At 36.7% G+C, this 21,916-nt stretch overlaps 1 protein-coding gene across 4 annotated transcripts in view; it reads left to right on the forward strand.

Moving 5' to 3' along the window:
- Positions 1-21,916, forward strand: part of Fstl5 (follistatin like 5) — a 596,430-nt gene that overhangs the window by 396,636 nt on the left and 177,878 nt on the right. For all 4 annotated transcript variants that reach the window (XM_006972666.3, XM_015990071.3, XM_006972669.4 and 1 more), the window contains exon 8: positions 19,715-19,835. In XM_006972666.3, coding sequence (XP_006972728.1) covers positions 19,715-19,835 — 121 coding nt within the window. The remainder of the gene's footprint in view (positions 1-19,714; positions 19,836-21,916) is intronic.

Consider the following 21,916-nt stretch of genomic DNA (forward strand, 5'->3'; position numbering starts at 1 on the left):
ATACCAGTATCATCTGGTTTTTAAAGTTAGTTGTTCTAATAAGTATAATTCAATCCCTTTGTCTATTTTAATTGCTCTATAGAAAGTGATATATATGTAAAGAAATATATTCAATGGCAATACAAGATTTTTAAATAACTTAGTTAAATATTTTAATACTGCCTACAGTTTCCCACTTTAACCTACCTACAGGTTTCCTACCTTATGACTCTTTTTCCTTTCCTATCAGCAGTCTCAAGGTCTAATAGGATTAGACCATCATGGGAAGTGTTGTAGAAAGCACACTGTGTACCAACTTAGTGAGTTTTAATTTGTTAGAGCTACAAGCCAAGACATTTTGTCACTTTGTTTTTTGTTTCACTGGAAATGCCACTAAGACTTGGTTGAAAATCTGTTACTGGATAGTCATGGATGTTAATGTATGCAATCCCAGCACTTATAAGAGTGAGGTAGAAGGAACCTAAGTATAAGACCGGCAGTTCAGGCAGAGAGAAACAGCTCAGGCTGCAGATGTCGCTAAGCTCCTATGTACTGTCAAGCTCTTTGAATGTCAATGCTTATCTATTTTAAAGTATAATATCAAAATAATTTGTAACTACAAATATGCAATAATTCATTTTCATTGCATTGGTAGTGATAGAGTCACATTTGTAGGATTTTGTGTCATTAAATCATTCAGTATTATGATTGATTAGCACCCTATTTTTTCCCCATATTTTCCATGTTTTACTATAAAAAGAACTGATTTTACACAATGACTCCTTCTTGCCTCCTGCTTAGATCCAAGCATTGAGACTGTATTCTATCTGGTATGGACACATAGCTATACAATTATCTGTCCCTTTCTATCCATAGACCCATTGAAATATTTGACACATTCCGGAGTAAACCACTGCTGGACCTGGTGACACACACACCCTATTTCATAGATGATAATTCAGATAAAAGTATTGACATTTCTTGTGTATATCTCACAATTCTTGCTTCTATTTCATTGACAATTTCAGTATCATTTTTCTACAACTTAGTCAGTTTGTAAGTCCACATGCCTGAAATTTCATAATTTCATGTGTGCCCTTTAGTTGGTGTTCTGTACAATCTTTATGGTCTTCCCAATTTAAATGCAATTAAACTACCTGAATTCACCACTGATAAACCATGATATAGAAATGTTCCTTTCACAACTGATGTATAAATGAAGCATATTATAGAAAAAAATGGACTTAAGTGTGTAAAACATTTTTGTCAGTGGACCAACAAGCTGTTTTATCATTACTGAAAGAAATTCCCAGCAACATCCGGGTTTCCATTTCTGCTTGTCTTTTTTGATGTCTTGGGCTTTCCTTCCTTGAGTGGAGGAAACTCTCTCTACATGGAGGGACTCCACCCATTTTCTTGTCAGAAGTGGCTCTGACTACCATGTCCTGGAAATTTGGGTTGTTTTTATTCACAACAGTTAAACTACATCTGGATGCTCAGATTTAAATACCATTGAGTTTTAATTGGGTAAAACAGGTTTTAAGAGTTGCACCACAGGCTTGGCTGAAGTGTATACAATGTACTTTTGATACTGTGCACTATATCTAAGACACATTTATTTGTGCATCCATCATAAATTTCTGTATTATAGTGTGTTTACAGAATATTTTGCTTTAATTCATACAGAAGTATATTTTACAATTGTGTGAGGTTAACTGTATAAAAGCAGTCTGAAAGAAAGCAAGACAGTGTTCATTACTTATTTTTCATCTTTTCATGTGTATGTGCATGAGGCACACGTATGTCCATATATTCTTTTTCTTACATTTGTGGATACATATGTGTATGCAGGAACATAGGTAGAGACCGGGGGTTGCTTTCACAAATCATACCTGATTGGTTTTCTACCATATTAATCAAAGCAAGCTCTCTTAATCAAACTAGATGTGAACAATATAACTAGTATCTCCAGCCAGCTTGCTCCCATTTCTGACGTTCAAGGCTGGAATCACAGGTGTGCCTGTGCTTAGCAGGTGCTTGTTTGAATTCTGGAGACAGAACTCTGGTTCTCTTGCACAGCAGGCATTTTAATTACTGAGCTATCTCCTCAGATCAAATTCATTGCCTTAAAATATTTTCATGTCTGTTTTTCACTTCAAGAAGTTTCAACAAGACAGTGTATATTTTGCCAGCATAGTATATAGTAAGCTCAAATTTTTCTTATTGAAATTGAAATCACCTGTTACATACATATATACTTCTCTGAAAGAAGTAGACTGTTATTCTAGCATATAAATTGCACAATTGAGCTGGTGTATCAGGAGCCCATAACAGATCAAAATGCAGATGCTACTGAAGTCCAAATTGGTGAACCAATGCGTTTTATTGGGATTACTTATAGGGATGTAGGTGAATGGTTACTTGGAGGACAAGGAATAACTCAAGGGCATCTGTATCACCAAAACCCACCCCAACATGGGTTCACAAAAGTTGGGAATCTGGAGGACACTTCACAGCCTGCAGGAAGCTCAATAATTTGGAAAGTGTTCTTCCAAGTAACTCAATTGATCTAAACCTCTTGCAGGCAACTTGGCTGGTCATTCTTCTTCCAGAGAACAGGTCTGGTATCAGAGTCTTCTGTACAGCTTTTCTTGTTTGAGGGAAACTCTCAGCAGTTTTATTTCTTACTCTTAGAAGAGAGGGGCCTAGTGAATCTACTCAGTTTTAGGGACTTCCTGATTTTGAGTTATTTATCGTCTGGTATAAGGAGATTGCTTGCAGGGTGGTATGTTTCAATCCCAGAGGAAACTGCTTCAGAGCAGCTAATATGAAAAGGATGCTTTGGGAGACCATTTTCTCAAAATCTTTGCTGTATTTCTACAACTCCCCATCAGAGACACTTGGAATTTTCATTCTGGATGCAAGCTATGAAGCTGTCTGTACAGTAAAGCATCTAAGAAAGGAAAAACAGCGTCTTCCTTTTGATTTGTCTAGTCTTTTGGGCATTGGCCTACAAGACAAGGGTAAAGACATCAGCATGAGGTTTACACTGTTTTCTGTGTGATAAAGAAGCAAGTTCTATAGTTCTTCTGTGATCCCTCAATCTAGCAAAGTATCTGAGCCATGAGATGAAATTTAATTTTTGTAATCTCTAAATAAAAATATTGACACATAATTCAAAGAGATAATATGTGTTTTATATAATATCTGGTTTTAAAAATAGTATATTGTAGTATAGCTTATATGATAATACATATGATGACAGAAACATCAATAAAACTGTTGTATAAGAAATTCTTGAAAATCTAAGTAACAAAAATTAATGATATCTCACTTCTTCAGAAATGAAAATCAAATTGAGTTGTTAACTACATGTTTTAAAAATATTATTCATTACTAATATTTTCCAAGTAATTGAGTAGAAGCTAAAATACAGTAATTATAATGACTGTATTGATTAATTCATGTGCATGCTCACTGAACACTGCTTCTATTAGAAGCACTGAACTGCATGCTGACTGAGAAGTGAACAGCAGCAGTGCTCATGATTAAGAACTGGGAAGGACTAAATAATGCAGAAAGAAATATTAGAAAATAATTATTGATTATTCATTATCATATTTTCCTACCTTTTAAGATTAGTAGATAATTACTTTTTTCTCTTCCCTTTCCCCATCCAAACACTTCTATATATTCCCTGACTCATCTTCAAATTCAGTATAATATATACTCTAGAAATCTTATTACATTTTTAACAGATTCATAGTCATGATTCTATATTAGGTTTTTTATGATCTCAGAATTGTGTACAATATTTGTAAAGTAGATTATTTCTGTCTATTACTTGTTTCTCTGTCTTTCCGTCATTTTTAAAACTGCAATTCACTCTGTGGCCAAGTCTGATGTTGAACTTGAATCTTCCTGTGTCAGCCTCTATGTGAGGATAAGTGTGATCCAAAGCACTAGGATTTCACATTTTTCTTTAAAATGAAACATGTTTATTATAACTCACCAAGTACTTTCCATGAATCAGTTTTATTTGTTCTTATGTATCCTATGTGATCAACTGAGCTAGTGTTTTGATACTCATTGTTTTAGGGTTTTTTTTATTGCTGTGAAGAGACACCATGACCGTGGCAACTCATATAAATAAAAGCATTTAATTGAGGTGGCTCACATACAGTTCCAGATGTTCAGTCTATTATCTTCAAGATGAGCAGCAATGGTGGCATAAAGGCAGATGTGGTGCTGGAGCTGAGAGTCCTACATCTTGACTCAAAAGCAATAGGAATTCTACTGACTGTCACAATGAGTGAAGCTTGAGAAAATAGACCTCAAAGCCTACCTGCACACTGACACACTTCCTCCAACAAGGCCACACACACACTTCCTAAAAATACCATTCCCTTTAGAGGTCATTTTCTTTCAAACCACCATACCCATGTCATATATGTTTGGAAATTAAGCTTAGAGAAAAGACAAAACATTCTTTGGTTTCTTGAAATTTCTCAATAGTGAAGCTATATTTCAATCTAGGTCAGTGTTTTCAAATCACTATTATCCAAACAGATAATTGGATTTGAACTTTCTAAAGTTAAAGAAACAAACAAACAAAAAAAAAAAAAAAAACAGCATGACTTCTTTAGGAAGATCAATTCAATGGTAAATGTTGAAATATAATATCCAAACATAGCTGAAGGAAAAATCACCAGAAAAGATATATACACATTCAAGTATGCTAGATAACCAGCCTTTTGTGAGGACACTCAATATCTTCTGTTAAATGAAAAGTACAAAACTATACATTGAACTGGAGAGCTGACTATAGTTTCAGATTAGAACACTGTTTTAATTAGTTTTCCTGTTGCTGTGAAGAGACATCATGAAGACAGCAACTCCTAGAAAGAAAACATTAAATTGGGGAGGCTCACTTACAATTTCATAAGTTCAGTCCATTATCATCATGGCAAGGAGCATGGTGGCCTATGGGCAGACATGGTGCTAGAGCTGAGAGGAGGGATGAGAGGGGACTCTGAGGTTGGTATATAAAAGGAATTTAGCCGGGCGGTGGTGGTGCACGCCTTTAATCCCAGCACTCGGGAGGCAGAGCCAGGTGGATCTCTGTGAGTTCGAGGCCAGCCTGGGCTACCAAATGAGTTCCACGAAAGGCGCAAAACTACACAGAGAAACACTGTCTCAAAAAACAACAACAACAAAAAAAAAAAGGAATTTAAAAAAATGAACTATTAAAAAAATCACAGAAAAAGAAAGGTGAGATTTTTAGTTTGGTTGATTTCTATAATTGGAACACCATGTTGATTTCTCCAGTGTTACCTCGTCCTTGTAGATGGAATCAGTTTTCTAAGTAAATTCCTGATTATGCTCAATTTAGGTTTTGTCTGTGTACCTGTGTCTTGCAGAACTTATTTCTCCATGCTCTTGTCATTTCGACATTTGCTAGATGTTGCTAGTTTCCTGATTTGTGATGAGTGGTGGGAGGCAAAGTATCCACTTTCTACTCACTCAACATCAGTTCTGTAGTTATGGGTCTCTGAGTCTACTATCTGGAACTTGCTTGGCATTTTTGTCCTCTTCCAAAGGATAGGAGTTTTTAGTAGTAAAGATTTAGAGAGATATTTATCTTTGCCCAAACCCCTGGGTGTTTTCATTCATGTTGTAAAGGAGTCACACTATGCATTCTTTTTTTTTTTTAAATAGATTAAAAAAAAAAAACCTGCATGTGTATGACTGTTTTCTCTTCATGTGTGCATGTGCCCAAATTAAGTGACTGGTGCCCACATAGGTCAAAACAGGAGATCAGGACTCATGGAAGGGATTTACAGATGACTGTGAACCACCAAGTATCTGGGGACAAAACCTGGGTCCTCCATGAGAGCAACAAGAATACAAATCTTAACTGCTGAACCATCTCTCCAGCCCTCAGAGGTAAATTCTTCATAAGTGTAAGAATTATCTCATCAAGAAAGATTCATGAAAGAACTGTCTTTTGACCCAAGCCTTTCAACAACAGAAGTTCTTTAGACAATTTCATGATTGCATAATTTTATTACTATTTTATAAACATAAGTTTTTTATCTGAAGAAAACTAAGTATAGTTTTCATTACATGACAAAGTGAAAACACACTACAATAATCAGTATTAAAAAGATAATTACTGATACAGGCCCGGCGGCAGCCAGCAGAGACATACAGGCCCAGCGGCGGCCCACAGAGGTAGACAGGTCCAGCTGCGGAGACAAGCAGATGCAGGTAGGCCCACGGAGGCGGCCCACAGAGGTAGACGGGACTGGCAGCGGGGGCTGACAGGGACATTCAGGCAGCAGCCGGCAGAGACATACAGGCCCAGTGGCGGCCCGCAGAGGTAGACAGGCCCGGCGGCGGTGGCCGACAGGGACATTCAGGGCAGCTGACAGGGACATACAGGCCTGGCGGCGGACTGCAGAAGTAGACAGGCCCAGGGACGGAGACAAGCAGACTCAGCTTGGAACAGGGACGCCGCTAACCCCAACACCTGGGGAAGAAGCTATCTCCATGGGACAGAACCAGAACGAATCTGAACACTCCATCTGAGGACAACCTAGGGCCCAGCTGCTGATCCTGTGAAACCCAACAACTTGGAGGTGTTGGTGAGACTACCCTGCTCAGCTGAAACCCATCTGGGAGAGGATTCAGATGCCTACAGTTTGAAGTCTGAATAAACAAGATCAGCTGAGGAGTTGACAAATGAACAAAACGTGACCTGGGAACACAGAAGAAGGCGCTACCCAGCCACCAAACCAGATCACCAGAATCATAAGTATATACTTCACCGACTGAAATCAGCTGCCCCTGAAGAAATAGCCCAATAGCACCAATTTAACCAAGAACCCCTACTAAACCAAGACTAAAAATTAGAACAAGAGAGGCACTCTCAGACACAGACACCACTTGCACCACACAGAGGAAGAGATGAGTAGACACCAGTGCAAAAATATAGGCAACAACATAAAGACCTATATGGCAACATCAGAACTTAGTGATTCTACACCTGCAAGACCTGAACATACCAAGACAGAAGAAACAGAAGAAATCAACCCTAAAAATGACTTTAAGAAGATGATAGAGGCCCTTAAAGAAGAAATAAAACATTCCCTCAAAGAGGAAATAAAAACTTTCCTTAAAGAGGAAATGAAAAACTCCATTAAAGAGGAAATAAAAAACTCCCTTAAAGAAATGGAAGAAAAAATGAACAAAAAATGGGAAGAAATCAAATCAAGCCAAGAAAAAGCAATTAAACAGATGAAAGAAACATTCCAAGATCTGAAAAATGAATTTGAGACAATAAAGAAAACACATGCTGAGGGAATGCTGGAAATAGAAATCCTGACAAAACGAACAGGAACTACAGAAACAAGCATAACCAACCGATTGCAAGAGATGGAACAGAGAATTTCTGACACTGAAGACATGACAGAGAAAATAGATGCGTCAGTCAAAGAAAACATTAAAGACAAAAAAGTCGTAACACAAAACGTCCAGGAAATTTGGGACACCATGAAAAGACCAAACCTAAGAATAATAGGGATAGAAGAAGGAGAAGAATACCAACTCAAAGGCACAGAAAATATATTCAACAAAATCATAGAAGAAAACTTTCCTAACCTAAAGAAAGAAATACCTATGAAGATACAAGAAGCTTATAGAACACCAAATAGGCTGGATCCAAAAAAAAAAAAAAAAAAAAAAAGTCCCCTCGCCACATAATAATCAAAACACTAAACACACAGAACAAAGAAAAAATATTAAGAACCGCAAAGGAAAAAGACCAAGTAACATATAAAGGCAAACCCATCAGAATAACACCAGACTACTCAATAGAGACTATGAAAGCTTGAAGATCATGGACAAATCTCATGCAGACACTAAGAGACCACGGATGCCAACCCAGACTATTATACCCAGCAAAACTCTCAATCACCATAGGCGGATTAAACAAAATATTCCAGGATAAAACCAGATTTAATCAATACCTGTCCACAAACCCAGCCCTACAGAAAGCAGTAGAAGGGAAAATCCAACCCAAAGAAGCTAAACACATCCATGAAAAATCAAGCAATAGATAATCCCACACCAACATACACCACAGAAGGACAACACAACACAACCACAAAAAATAACAGGAATTAACCATCACTGGTCATTAATATCCATCAATATCAATGGTCTCAACTCACCTATAAAAAGACACAGGCTAACAGAATGGATAAGAAAACAGGACCCATCCATCTGCTGCATACAAGAAACACACCTTAATTTCAAAGACAGACACTACCTCCGAGTAAAGGGCTGGGAAAAGGCTTTCCAAGCAAATGAACCTAAGAAACAAGCTGGTGTAGCTATCCTAATATCTAATAAAATAGACATCAAACTAAAATCAATCAAAAGAGATCAGGATGGACATTACATATTTATCACGGGAAAAATCCACCAAGATGAAGTCTCAATTCTAAACATTTATGCTCCAAATACAAAAGCACCCACATTCATAAAAGAAACACTACTAAAGTTTAAAATGCACATCAAACCCCACACATTAGTAGTGGGAGATTTTAACACACCACTCTCACCAAAAGATAGATCTACCAGACTGAAACTTAACAAAGAAATAAAGGACCTAACAGATGTTATGACTCAAATGGACATAATAGATATCTACAGAATATTCCATCCTAACACAAGAGAATATACCTTCTTCTCAGCACCCCATGGAACCTTCTCAAAAATTGACCACATGCTTGGACACAAAACAAATCTCAACAGATACAAAAAAATTGGAATAACCTCCTGTATCTTATCAGACCACCATGCCTTAAAGTTAGACCTCAACAACAACAAAAATTATAGAAAACCCACAAACTCATGGAAACTGAATAATGCCCACCTGAAACATCAATGGGTCAAGGAAGAAATAAAGAAAGAAATTAAAGATTTCCTAGAATTCAATGAAAATGAAAGTACAACATACCCAAACTTATGGGACACTATGAAAGCAGTGCTAAGAGGAAAATTCATAGCTCTAAATGCACACATGAAGAAGATGGAGCAATGCCATACCAATGCATTAACAGCACAATTGAAAGCTCTAGAACAAAAAGAAACAAACTCACCCAGGAGAAATAGACGCCAGGAAATAATCAAATTGAGGGCTGAAATCAACGAAATAGAAAACAGGAGAACAATACAAAAAATCAATGAAACAAAGAGTTGGTTCTTTGTTAAAATCAACAAGATAGGCAAACACCTAGCCAAATTAACCAAAAGTCAAAGAGAAAGCACCCAAATTAACAAAATCAGAAATGAAATGGGAGACATAACAACAGACAACGAGGAAATCCAGAGAATCATCAGATCATACTTCAAAAACCTGTACTCCACAAAAATGGAAAACCAGGAAGAAATGGACAATTTTCTGGATAAATACCACATACCAAAATTAAATCAAGACCAGATAAATCATTTAAATAGACCAATAACCCCTAAAGAAATAGAAACAGTCATCAAAAGTCTCCCAAGCAAAAAAAGCCCAGGACCAGATGGTTTCAGTGCAGAATTCTACCAGACTTTCAAAGAAGAACTAATACCAATACTCTTCAAAATGTTCCACACAATAGAAACAGAAGGAACACTACCAAACTCTTTTTATGAGGCTACAATTACTCTGATACCCAAACCACACAAAGATGCAACAAAGAAAGAGAACTACAGACCAATCTCCCTCATGAACATTGATGCAAAAATACTCAACAAAATATTGGCAAACCGAATCCAAGAATACATCAAAACAATCATCCATCACGACCAAGTAGGATTCATCCCAGGGATGCAAGGATGGTTCAACATACGAAAATCAGTCAATGTAATACACCATATAAACAAACTGAAAGAAGAAAACCACATGATCATCTCCTTAGATGCTGAAAAAGCCTTTGACAAAATCCAACACCCCTTCATGATAAAGGTCTTAGAAAGATCAGGAATACAAGGAACATTTCTAAACATAATAAAAGCAATTTATAGCAAGCCAACAGCAAACATCAAATTAAATGGAGAGAAACTCAAAGCGATACCACTAAATTCAGGAACAAGACAAGGCTGTCCACTCTCCCCATATTTATTCAATATAGTACTAGAAGTTCTTGCTAGAGCAATAAGACAACAAAAAGAGATCAAAGGGATACAAATTGGCAAGGAAGAAGTCAAACTTTCACTATTTGCAGATGATATGATAGTATACATAAGTGACCCCAAAAACTCTACCAGGGAACTCCTACAGCTGATAAACTCCTTCAGTAAAGTGGCAGGATACAAGATCAACTAAAAACAATCAGTACCCCTCCTATACACAAATGATAAAAGGGCTGAGAAAGAAGTCAGAGAAACATCACCCTTTACAATAGCCACAAATAATATAAAATACCTTGGGATAACACTAACTAAAGAAGTGAAGGACCTTTTTGATAAGAACTTTAAATCTCTAAAGAAAGAAATTGAAGAAGATATCAGAAAATGGAAGGATCTCCTATGCTCATGGATAGGTAGGATTAACATAGTAAAAATGGCAATCTTACCAAAAGCAATCTATAGATTCAATGCAATCCCCATCAAAATCCCAACACAATTCTTCACAGACTTGGAAAGAAAAATACTCAACTTTATATGGAAAAACAAAAGACCCAGGATAGCTAAAAGAATCCTATACGATAAAGAAACCCTTGGAGGCATCACCATCCCTGACCTCAAACTCTACTATAGAGCTATAGTAATAAAAAAAGCTTGGTACTGGTATAAAAACTGACATACGGACCAATGGAATGGAATTGAAGACCTGACATTAATCCATGCACATATGAACACCTGGTTTTTGACAAAGGAGCCAAAACTATACAATGGAAAAAAGAAAGTATCTTCAACAAATGGTGCTGGCATAACTGGATGTCAATATGTAAAAGATTACAAATAGATCCATATCTGTCACCATGCACAAAACTCAAGTTCAAGTGGATCAAAGACCTAAACATAAATCCAGTTACACTAAACTTAAGAAAAGAAAATAGGAAGCACTCTTGAACGCATTGGCACCAGAGACCATTTCCTAAATAAAACACCAACAACACAGACCCTGAGCACAACAATTAATAAATGGGACCTCTTGAAACTGAGAAGCTTTTGCAGGGCAAAAGACACAGTCAATAAGACAAAAAGACAGCCAACAGAATGGGAAAAGATCTTCACCAACCCCACATCTGACAGAGGATTGATCTCCACAGTATATAAAGAACTCAAGAAACTAGACATCAAAATAGTGAACAGTCCAATTAAAAAATGGGCTAAAGAGCTAAACAGAGAATTCACAAAACAAGAATCACAAATGGCTGAAAGACATTTAAAGAAATGCTCAACATCCTTAATCATCAGAGAAATGCAAATCAAAACGACTCTGAGATACCACCTTACACCTGTCAGATTGGCTATGATCAAAAACACCAATGACAGTCAATTGGAGAGGATGTGGAGCAAAGGGAACACTCCTCCACTGTTGGTGGGAATGTAAACTTGTACAACCACTGTGGAAATCAGTATGGCGGTTTCTCAGAAAATTAGGAATCGAACTACCTCAAGACCCAGCCATCCCACTCTTGGGCATATACCCAAGGAATGCTGATTCATACCATAAAGATACATGCTCAGCTATGTTCATAGCAGCACTATTTGTAATAGCCAGAACCTGGAAACAACCTAGATGCCCATCAACAGAAGAATGGATGAAAAAAATGTGGTACATATACACAATGGAGTACTACTCAGCAGAGAAAAACAATGAAAGCATGAAATTTGCAGGCAAATGGATGGAACTAGAAAAAATCATCCTGAGTGAGGTAACCCAAACCCAGAAAGACAGTCATGGTATGTACTCACTCATAGGTGGAATCTAGATATAAAATAAAGAACAATCCGACCACAACCCATAGAACCATAGAGGCTATATATATATATAGCATGGAGGTCCCTAGGACGACTGTGGCTTATAATAAATTTCAATTATTCAATACTCAATTATTGAAAAAAATAGCCAAATGAATGGAAATACATGAACTATGAACCAAAGGTTGAGTGGCCCCCAGCTGGAGCAGGCCCTCTGAATAGGTGAGACAGTTGATTGGCTTGATTAGTTTGGGAGGCAACTAGGCAGTGGGACCAAGTCCTGTGCTCATTGCATGAGTTGGCTGTTTGAAACCTGGAGCTTATGCAGGGACACTTGGCTCAGTCTGGGAGGAAGGGACTGGACCTGCCTGGACTGAGTCTACCAGGTTGATTGCAGTCCTCGGGGGAGGACTTGTCCTAGAGGAGGTGGGAATGGGGGTAGGCTTGGGGTAAAGGGAGGGGGTGGGAGGGGGGAGAATATGGGAACCCATGGCTGATATGTAGAACTGAATGGTATTGTAAAATAATAAGATAACTACTTTAATATTGATATAATCAAACTGAGGTATTGGTGAGGTATTTGGCATGAAAACAACATTTGAAATGCAGTAATATTAATATCAATTTAGAAATTTGTAGAGAATCATAATATAAAAAGAAAACTGAAATTACATTTAGAAACTATTTTTCAATAGATTGCGTTTATCTATTTTATTACAACTGGTTAAATAATGCTTGTGAAGAAAGACAGGCCCAAAACACATCTTTTGTGTTCAGAATAACCACACTGGCACATTATTTCTTTGTATACTCTTATAGTGCTGATCATCCACTGATTGTTAAATGTTTTGATATTACTTTTACTTGATTAACTGTAGTCAGTGTGGAGTTGCCATAAGAATTCTCTAAAGTTTGGAAATGTACTACATATGTTCTTCTCTGTTTGCTCTGCTTTGAAAAGAATATGAGCGATAATCTCAACAGAATACACGATTTGGAATTTTTTCCGATCAGCTCTTCCCAGACATCTGTGCTTGAGGCTATTTTATAATTGTGAAGGGGTACGTAAAGATTTTATCTACTTACAGAGTGTGAAGATGTAATGGAATTCAGAATGAGGACATATTTTGGTCCTGAATTCAGAGTGCCTATTCTCAGACCATAGCTCTCAACCATGGCTGAGCAATAAAATCACACAGTTCAGGGGAACTACTTAGATTAGAAAAGTTCTGAGAATATACTAGTTTGAAAGATTAGAGGTGTAACACTAGGAGGAAAGTAAAGAACAGTTCTGATGTCTGTGTAAAATAGCACCAGGTAATCTTAAATTTAAGTTAGAATTATTGGAGAATCTGCCAAGTAGAAAGCATGTTAAAAATTACAGAAGAAATTGACTTATCTTACCCAGCTTGAAGACTTCCACCAAGTTATTCAGCATCATATTTCAAACTTTTGATTTGCAAAATGAAACTAATGACACTGCCTTCTTAAAAGGGTTATGCAGAAGACGAATGTCTATATTTAAAATAAAATACAGCATAGCACTTGAGATGCTTAAGTGCCTGGTAAACATTTGAGGTGTCTTTTAAGTGTGTTGAAAGGATCCTTACTTTATTCAAAATAGCAATTGAATATTACAATTTGAATTATTAGAAAAATCTGCTCTATGAATGCCTTTGCACAGTTATGTATTGAAAAAGCCTATGGATAGAAGATTTTTGGTTGCATTTAGAAAACCTGAAAAAAGAAAACATGGACAGAGACACACAGTTTAAGGGGTCATGTATATGCTGATTTAGGAAGGAGGTTTTTTTTTAAATTAAATGGTTAAATTTAACTAAATAGCTAAAATTATGCTATAGATTAACATGGATTGCAATAAGACACCGTCAGTAAGCATTTTCTATATAATAGTGGATAACTGATCACATGCCCCTAAAACCGTACTTCTAAAGGCTCAGAAAGCTGGAAAGATATTCAGAAACCAGACTGAGAGAGAAGGCTCATGCTATGCAGGTAGATACATACACCAAAAAGCACTTGTCCATATCAGACATATTTAGAGAAGTTCAGATAGAAATTTGAAAGCATAATTCCAGACAGTAACGTAGGGTTACACATTCAAAAGTTTCATAGAGTTCAGTATATGTGTATTTAAGCATGATCATAAACACCAGGTATATCTTCTATCTCCCTTATCATTTTAAATTCTTTTGTCCAGTGGAAGAACACATTTGTCCTGATCTGGTTTTGGTGACTTGCCTTCTTTGTAATGAGCTGCATGTGTATCCCATATACATGTCTATTTTGTGTACACCAGATATGAGATACTTTAAATCACTTAGTAATTGCTTCCTGTTCTTCTTCTGCAAACATTTTAGCTCTGATATTTCTCACTACATTTTTATAAAACTTTGTTTTTCTCCTATTAAACCCAGCAAAAAGCCAACTACCTGAGTATGATTCTTTCAAAATAGTCTTTGTCTCTGGTTTTTGTTCCCTCCTGGACTTTTGTTGTTTGAAGCCACATTTCTCATGGAAGACTTTTAGCAGGGAGTTTTAACATGGCCTTTGGGCTGGAGCGCCAAGTTCTCATCCACTAGTATAGCTCGTATAACTTCCTCTGTGACAGCATCAGTTACTTCTACTTCAGGGAGTTGTAGAAATTATGTATGAATAATATTATATGATGTGGCAGTAAGGTATTTGTACTTTATCTTGTACTCATGAAAATATTCTAGTATTGTTGCCAATGTGTGATTTGTTTACCCTGATCTTGACCATTCCTTCTTCTGACTTCCCTTTATCTTCTACTCTTTTCCATCCTTCTATTCTCTCCTTCCTCCTTTTATTATTTCCTCTCTTATTTCTTTCTGTATTTTATTATTATAATTATTATTTACTATTATCATTGTTGTTGTTGTATGAGTCCTTGTAAGAGTACACATATGAAGTCCAGAAGACAATTTGTAGACTCCAGTATCTCTTTACCTATGGCTCCTTTATCTGCTGAGCCATCTTGCCCACACTAGCTCTATCTTTTTAAAATGTGTTTATGGACACTGTCAGGACCAGGTTCAGTATCCTAATAGTGATTTTTTTTTAATTTCAATCAATCTGAAATTGAGTGAAGCTATTTTTTAACAGAAATGCATATAATACAAATACAAATAAAGTCAGTGTATCACAAATACTTTGGACACTGCTATAAATATATCGGAATTTCACTGGGCTCTACAACATCTTTAAGACAAAATGCTTGTTTTAAAAAAATTAAAATGTGAAGGGAAAGTATTCTTTGATGTATGGTGTTGACAGAGTTAATGACGTTTTACAAAAACAGGTAATGTGAAGTCCATATTACATTACTTTAAGTCTAGGTTACATTCATATTACATACATATTACATTTATACCACATAATATTCATACTGTGTATAAGTTAAATCTTGAACAGCACATTTGAAAATTGAAGGCCAACATGAAAGTACTAATGTTAAAATTAAAATGGGAAAAAGAAAAGTAAACAATTCTTGAAAAGCACATGAATCCATTAGTTCATTTGCTGCCACTATAATAAAGTATCTATTTAGGCAATTTTTAGAGAAGGGGGCTCATAGTTTTGATAATTTAAGGGCATTAGCATGACCTCATCTCCACTCTGTTGAGGACCTTATTGTGGGATCACAGTGGTAAGAGCACATGTGAAGGGCAGCAAGCACTTAAACCAGCAGGAAGATAAAGTCAGGTTCCTACTTATATTATAATAATAATTTTATTATATTAATTTTTTTTCTCCAGCTCAATCAAACTTCCCCCTTCCTCCTTCCCTCCCTCTCTGCTACCCCCTTGCCACACACTTGTTCTTTCTCTTAGAAAAGGACCGGCTTCCCATGTATATCAGCAAGCCATGGCACATCAAGTACCAGTAAGACTAGGCACTTCCTCTCCTATTGTGCCTGAACTATGTAACCCAGTATAGGGATGGGTCCCCAAAGCAGGTAACATAATCTGAGATAGCCCCTGCTCCCACTGTTAGGATTCCCACAAGAAAACCAAGCTACACAACTGTGACATACGTGCAGAGGGCCTAGGTCAGTCCCATGCCAGCTCTCTGGTTTTCAGTTTAGTCTATGTGAGACCCCATGAGCCAAGTTATTTTACTCTGTGGGTTTTTTTATAGTGTCCTTGACTCCTCCGGGTCCCACAATCCTTCCTCCTGCTCTTCCATGGAATTCCCAAGCTCTGACTAATGTTTGTCTGTGGGTCTCTGTATCTGTTTCCATCAGTTGTGGGGTGAAACTTCTCTCATGACATTTGGGCTAGGCAACAATCTATGAGTGTAGCAGAATACACTGAGAATAATTTCATTGATTTTTTTCCCCAGTAATGTGTGGTTCTATTCTAGGTCTCTGGGCTGTCCAGTCTCTGGATCCTGGCTCTTCAGGAAGTGTTATGGGTGGGCTTCTTCTTATAATATTGTTCTCAAGCTGGATCACCTATTGGTTGGTTACTACCATACTTTCTATGCCGCCTTTACCATAGCACATCTTGTAGGCCAGAGGTTTTCCATGATTTCTACAGGCTCCTTGGTCAAGAACTTAATTAGATGTGGCCCATTCCTGGCACTTGACATTTTACCGATGGTAAAACGATGTCTGGTTAGAGCATTTTCTCCCCCACTATTTGAGGACTCCATTTAGATTTCATTCATGTTTGTATATGCTTTAAGAAGCTTGAACTGTAATAGGTTTCCCTATGACTCATCAAATGCCCTTTATTGTTAGTTGTCACTCCCTGTATTCCTTCCCTTATACTCTCTTCTCCTCCACTTCATGTTAGTCTTCCCATTTTAGTCCATCCCCTTCCTCTCCATAACTACATATTCATTTTCTCCTTCCTTGGGAGATCTCACCTTCCCCACTAGTCCTTTACTCTATGCATAAACTCTGTAGTCATATGGATTGTAGCCTGCTTATCAAAGGCTTAAAAGCAAATATCTCTATATAAGACTATACATATTATATTTGTCTTTTTGGGTCTGGATTAATCACTCAGAATGCTTTCTTTTTCTATATCCATTCATTTGTTGATGGACATCTAGGCTACTTTCAGTTTCTAGCTATTATGAATACAGCATCAAGGAACATGGATGAACAAGGGTTTCCCTAGCATCATGTAGTTTTCTTTTGGGGTATATACCAGAGTATTATACCCAGATCTTGAGGCAGAGCTATTCATAGCTTTCTGAGGAAATGCCACTGTAGAAGTTTTTAGTCCCACCAGAAATGGATGAGTGTTCCTCTTTCCCCATATCCTCTACATCATGACTTGCAATGTTTATTAAATTGATCTGGGCATTCTGATTGCTATAAAATGAAATATCAAAGTAGTTTTTAGGTGTATTTTCCTGATGATTAAAAATGTTGAATATTTCTTTAAATGTTTCGTACACATTTGTCATGTGCCATTTTTATTATGTTATTTGTTTTCTTGATGTCCAGGTTTTTTTTAGTTATGTATATTTTAGATATTACCCAATACTGGGTATGCAATTGGTAAATATTTTGTATGTATCATGCCAATTTGTCCAAATTATGGTGTCCTTTGCCATACAAAAGCTTTTTCAGTTCAATTTATTTATTTATTTTTAATTCTTTAGTAAAACATTTCACTGAGTTTTATTTCATGACAAATTTTTCTGAGCTGACTACAATATTGCCATTGTGTAAAGTATTTAATAAAACAAATTGAAATATACTTTATTTCTTGGGACTTGTAAAGTGGAATTTTAAAGTAGAACAGTATATAAAGATAGCACAGTGTTGTCCAGTATTTGCCCACAGACAGCAGTGTACTGAGAGTCACTGGACTTTGATTGAGCCATGGGATTTGAACATGAGTTCCCATTTGATGTGAGTACATGCATATGTATGTTGCAACTCCCTAGCAAAATTATCTCATAAAACACATGCTGAATCCATAAGTGTTCCTACAAACTTGATGTATACCAGAAAATTATTAGGGATAAAGCATTTGAGTCAACTAAAGCAGGGAAGTTTATGCTCATTACCCTAGGCCTACTGCCATAGAAGTACTTTGTCAAGTTAAAAGGACTCAACACAGGCAGACTGTAGAGGTTCTGGGCAGCTCAGGGAGGAGGTTGCTCTCTTCCTTCAATTCAAGAAGAAGTGAGAAGGAGGTGTACAAAAAATCAAATGAGGACCAACTTGTTAATTTTTGCTATTAATTCCTATGCTACCAGTGTTCTGTTCAAAAATCATTTTCCTGTGCCAACGAATTCAAGGCTATTCCCCAATTTCTGTTCTTTCACATGCAGTGTATCTTGTTTTGTGTTGATATCATTGATCCATTTGGAGTTATGTTTTATGTTTTGCGCAGGGTGATATATATATGCACCCAAGATGCACCCATTTAGTTTGACCAGCTCCAATAGTTGAAGATGCTTTCTTTTATCATGCATGTACTTCTGACCTCTTTGTCAAAATTCAACTGTCAATTAGTGTGTGGCTTTCCTGTTCTCCAGTTTTGCTTAGAAAACTGTTCTTTAGCATACTGTGATCTCAAATAAGTATGTTCAATAAAATCTCATGGTAAAAAGTTCTGTGATTTTGTCTTACCAAAATCACTGTGAGACAGAATTGTTAAACAGAGGGATACCTATGTTTTGTTTAAATAAAGCAAAGTCATGGAAACCTAAGATTTTGATGACTGTAGAAGGGTCCCACAGAGACACTTCCCTATGGGGGAGCTTGAAGCTTTTCCCTCCCCTCCAGTGCATAAAGATAGTGGAGTTCGCAGAGAGCATGAATGAGTACAAGCTATTGATTGAAAGTTACCATGGGAGCCCGAATGTGAGAGGAGGAAGAGAGGTCAAAATGGCCACTAACAGACATCTCACAGAGATCAGGCAGTCACACTTTAATAAACACTCTGCAGATTATGAGAGCAGATTTTCCAAAGACCTGAAAAACAGATTTGACAGTTTTCCCCATTGCACACATTGACTCATAAAGAGGAGACTTTCTGAGTTGAACCCTGCAGTTCCAAGGCTAATGTTTGGACTTGGTTGTGATAAACAGAGGTGAGTCTTTAATATATTTCCCTAGGTATGATTATGCGTTTATTCTCCAGAATACCAAATAGCATGGTTGTTTATCCACATAGCCCATAGATTACAATCTTTAAAATTAAACCCTTGCAGAGAATTTAGTATTATGTTAGAGTTCATGCTTAGCATGATTGAGGATATGATTTAGTCTCCACTGGCCCTCAAACAAAACAAAATAAAGCAAAACATCATATCTCAGGATACAGCTATAAATGCTTTCACTGAGAACATACTGGTTTGGTAGCTATTTTCCTTGATATTTATAATTATAAATGATATAAAAATTGTGGATAATTATAAAACTAAAAATGTAACTAACAATTTATTTCTAGTTGTAAGTAAAGTTCTTGGTAGAGCTTTAATTATCTAAAATTCAGATTATAAAATTAAATTATCCTAGTATACTTTGTTAATTCATGTATTTCAAATTAACATGGGAAAGTTATATTTATCAATGAAAGTTCACTTTTAAAGAAAGAATATATTGAAGAAATATTAAATCAATATCCTTCATATTTACATAGATAATTTATATCCTTTAAATGTTTAATATATTTATTTTCCTCCTGAATAGTAATGACTCTTCAAGTAGCCAACTCTGTGATTTATTTTCTTTTTGTAGGACTTTGGAGATGATGGGTCCTTGTATATCACCAAAGTTACCACAGTCCACATGGGCAATTATACCTGCTATGCAGATGGCTATGAGCATGTACATCAGACGCACATCTTTCAAGTGAATGGTAAGAAGAATATTGTTACTGTCATCAGTTTTGCTTTACCGATAATGTCACAATTGAATGGACAGTTCCTTAATTTAAGGTTCTAATTTTAGTTATTAGACTTAATGTTATTGTAGTATCATTTATTTTTTAAGTCCTCAAGTGAAGAGTCACTATATATTAGTAACAATTTAATCATTATAAAGTACTGCAAAGTAACATTTTAAAGCATAGGAAATTTAAGTTATTAGTTTTAATTGAAATATCAAACATTATACAAACATGCATTTCGAGAATTGATAGGATTAGCGATTTAGAATTTAAGTCAAACCACCAACTATTGGATTACTCTTACCAACACCATAGAAAACTCCTATTTAAATTGTGTCATGTTATCAGCTGTAACTCCAGTCCTTGTGTTGTAGAGGGAAGAAGATTAGGAGTTGAAGACCATCCTTACCTATAACTGAGAATACTCTGGGAAACATGGGACATTGCCTCATTTTTATTTAAGGGCAGTATCATTTATGTGAAGCTCGTCTTACACTGTGATGCTTTATTCAGTGGTTTGGGATGTTAATGAAACAAACATATCAAAACCAATTTAGCAGAAATTTAACCTGAGTTGACAAAGAATGCTATGTATGTATGTATGTGTCCGTACTATGTTCCATACTTTATCAGATGCAGTATTTATCTATACTGTGATCTATAAAACTAAGCAGAGGTGGCTTTGAGGGGTAGACAGTGTGACTGGCATGCATGCCTGCATTTGTAAAAGAAAAATTAGGCTATGAGTTTGGAGGTCTAGACTAGGGTCTTGTAGATATGTCTCTACGTTGGGTGTTTTCTTTTCCTTTCTTTTCTCTCTCTCTTTCTCTCTTTCTTTCTTTCTTTCTTTCTTTCTTTCTTTCTTTCTTTCTTCCTTCCTTCCTTCCTTCCTTCCTTCCTTCCTTCCTTCCTTCCTTTCTTTCTTTCTTTCTTTCTTTCTTTCTTTCTTTCTTTCTTTCTTTCTTTCTTTCTTTCTTTCTTCTTTCGTTAGTGTCCTGGAAAGCTATGAAAGTGTTTATTGTAGAGAACTGGGATATTTTTATTTGTTTCAAATGAATGAATTCTTAAAATATTGTAATCACTGGGAAATAAGTACTTGTAGTGTTGGCTGTGCAGTAATACAATAGGGGTCAGATTTGGAGAATGCTTAAGAGACCTGCCACTGTCACTGACAATCACATGTAAGTGTGAGAGAGAGTGTAAACAGATCTTAGAGATGTGAGATAAAGAGTAGGTAGAGCCTGCAATGAAGAGAGAGAGAGAGAGAGAGAGAGAGAGAGAGAGAGAGAGAGAGAGAAATGAGAGAGAGAGAGAACATCAAGAGACTGGGTGAGATTAGCTTTTAATATGTTAATTTAGGCATAATTATTGATGCAAAAGTCAAGAGAGGACTGACAGCCATAGTTGTACATTTAGGCACTTCAATTAAAGTTTTAATCAAATCAAGCTCAAACTTGATTAGATTACCTTAAGAGTGTGTGGAGATTGGACGTGCAGTCAGAGCCTTGGAACAAAAATTACACAGAGAACTAAGCCAAGGGACCGTGAGTGTGCGCAAACCAATGTCAAGAAACATAATTAAGAAAATGCTCTAAAATGCTGGAAAATGGAGCTAGGGGTCCAGCTCAGTTGGCAGATTGCTTGTGTAGCAAGCATGAAGCCTTGAGCTCAGTTCCCAGCACGCAATGGACCAAGTGTCCTGGTCCATGCCTGTTCCAGGAGACAGAGGCAGGGGCATCTGAAATTTAATTCTTCCTCAGCTACATGGGATTTTGAAGCTAGCTTGGGACTCTCTTTTAAAAAGACATTAAGAAGTAAAATAAAGCTGGACGCCATGAGGAATCTGATGATCCTTGACACACAACAGTAGCCGATCCCGGCTGTGGTTTCTGGGCCAAACGCAGCAGGAAACTAGCCCTGGGTCTAGTTGGAAGTCAGCTTCCGGGGGGAACAGTGAAGAAGACAAAACAATGATATACATTGTTGGAGTTTCAGGCGCTTTGAACTGGAGCCACATTTGCATCTCTCTTTCAGTTGAGTCTATGCTGTGG

The sequence above is a fragment of the Peromyscus maniculatus genome, chromosome 6 (genome assembly GCF_049852395.1).
Source record: "Peromyscus maniculatus bairdii isolate BWxNUB_F1_BW_parent chromosome 6, HU_Pman_BW_mat_3.1, whole genome shotgun sequence".
NCBI lineage: Eukaryota > Metazoa > Chordata > Mammalia > Rodentia > Cricetidae > Peromyscus > Peromyscus maniculatus.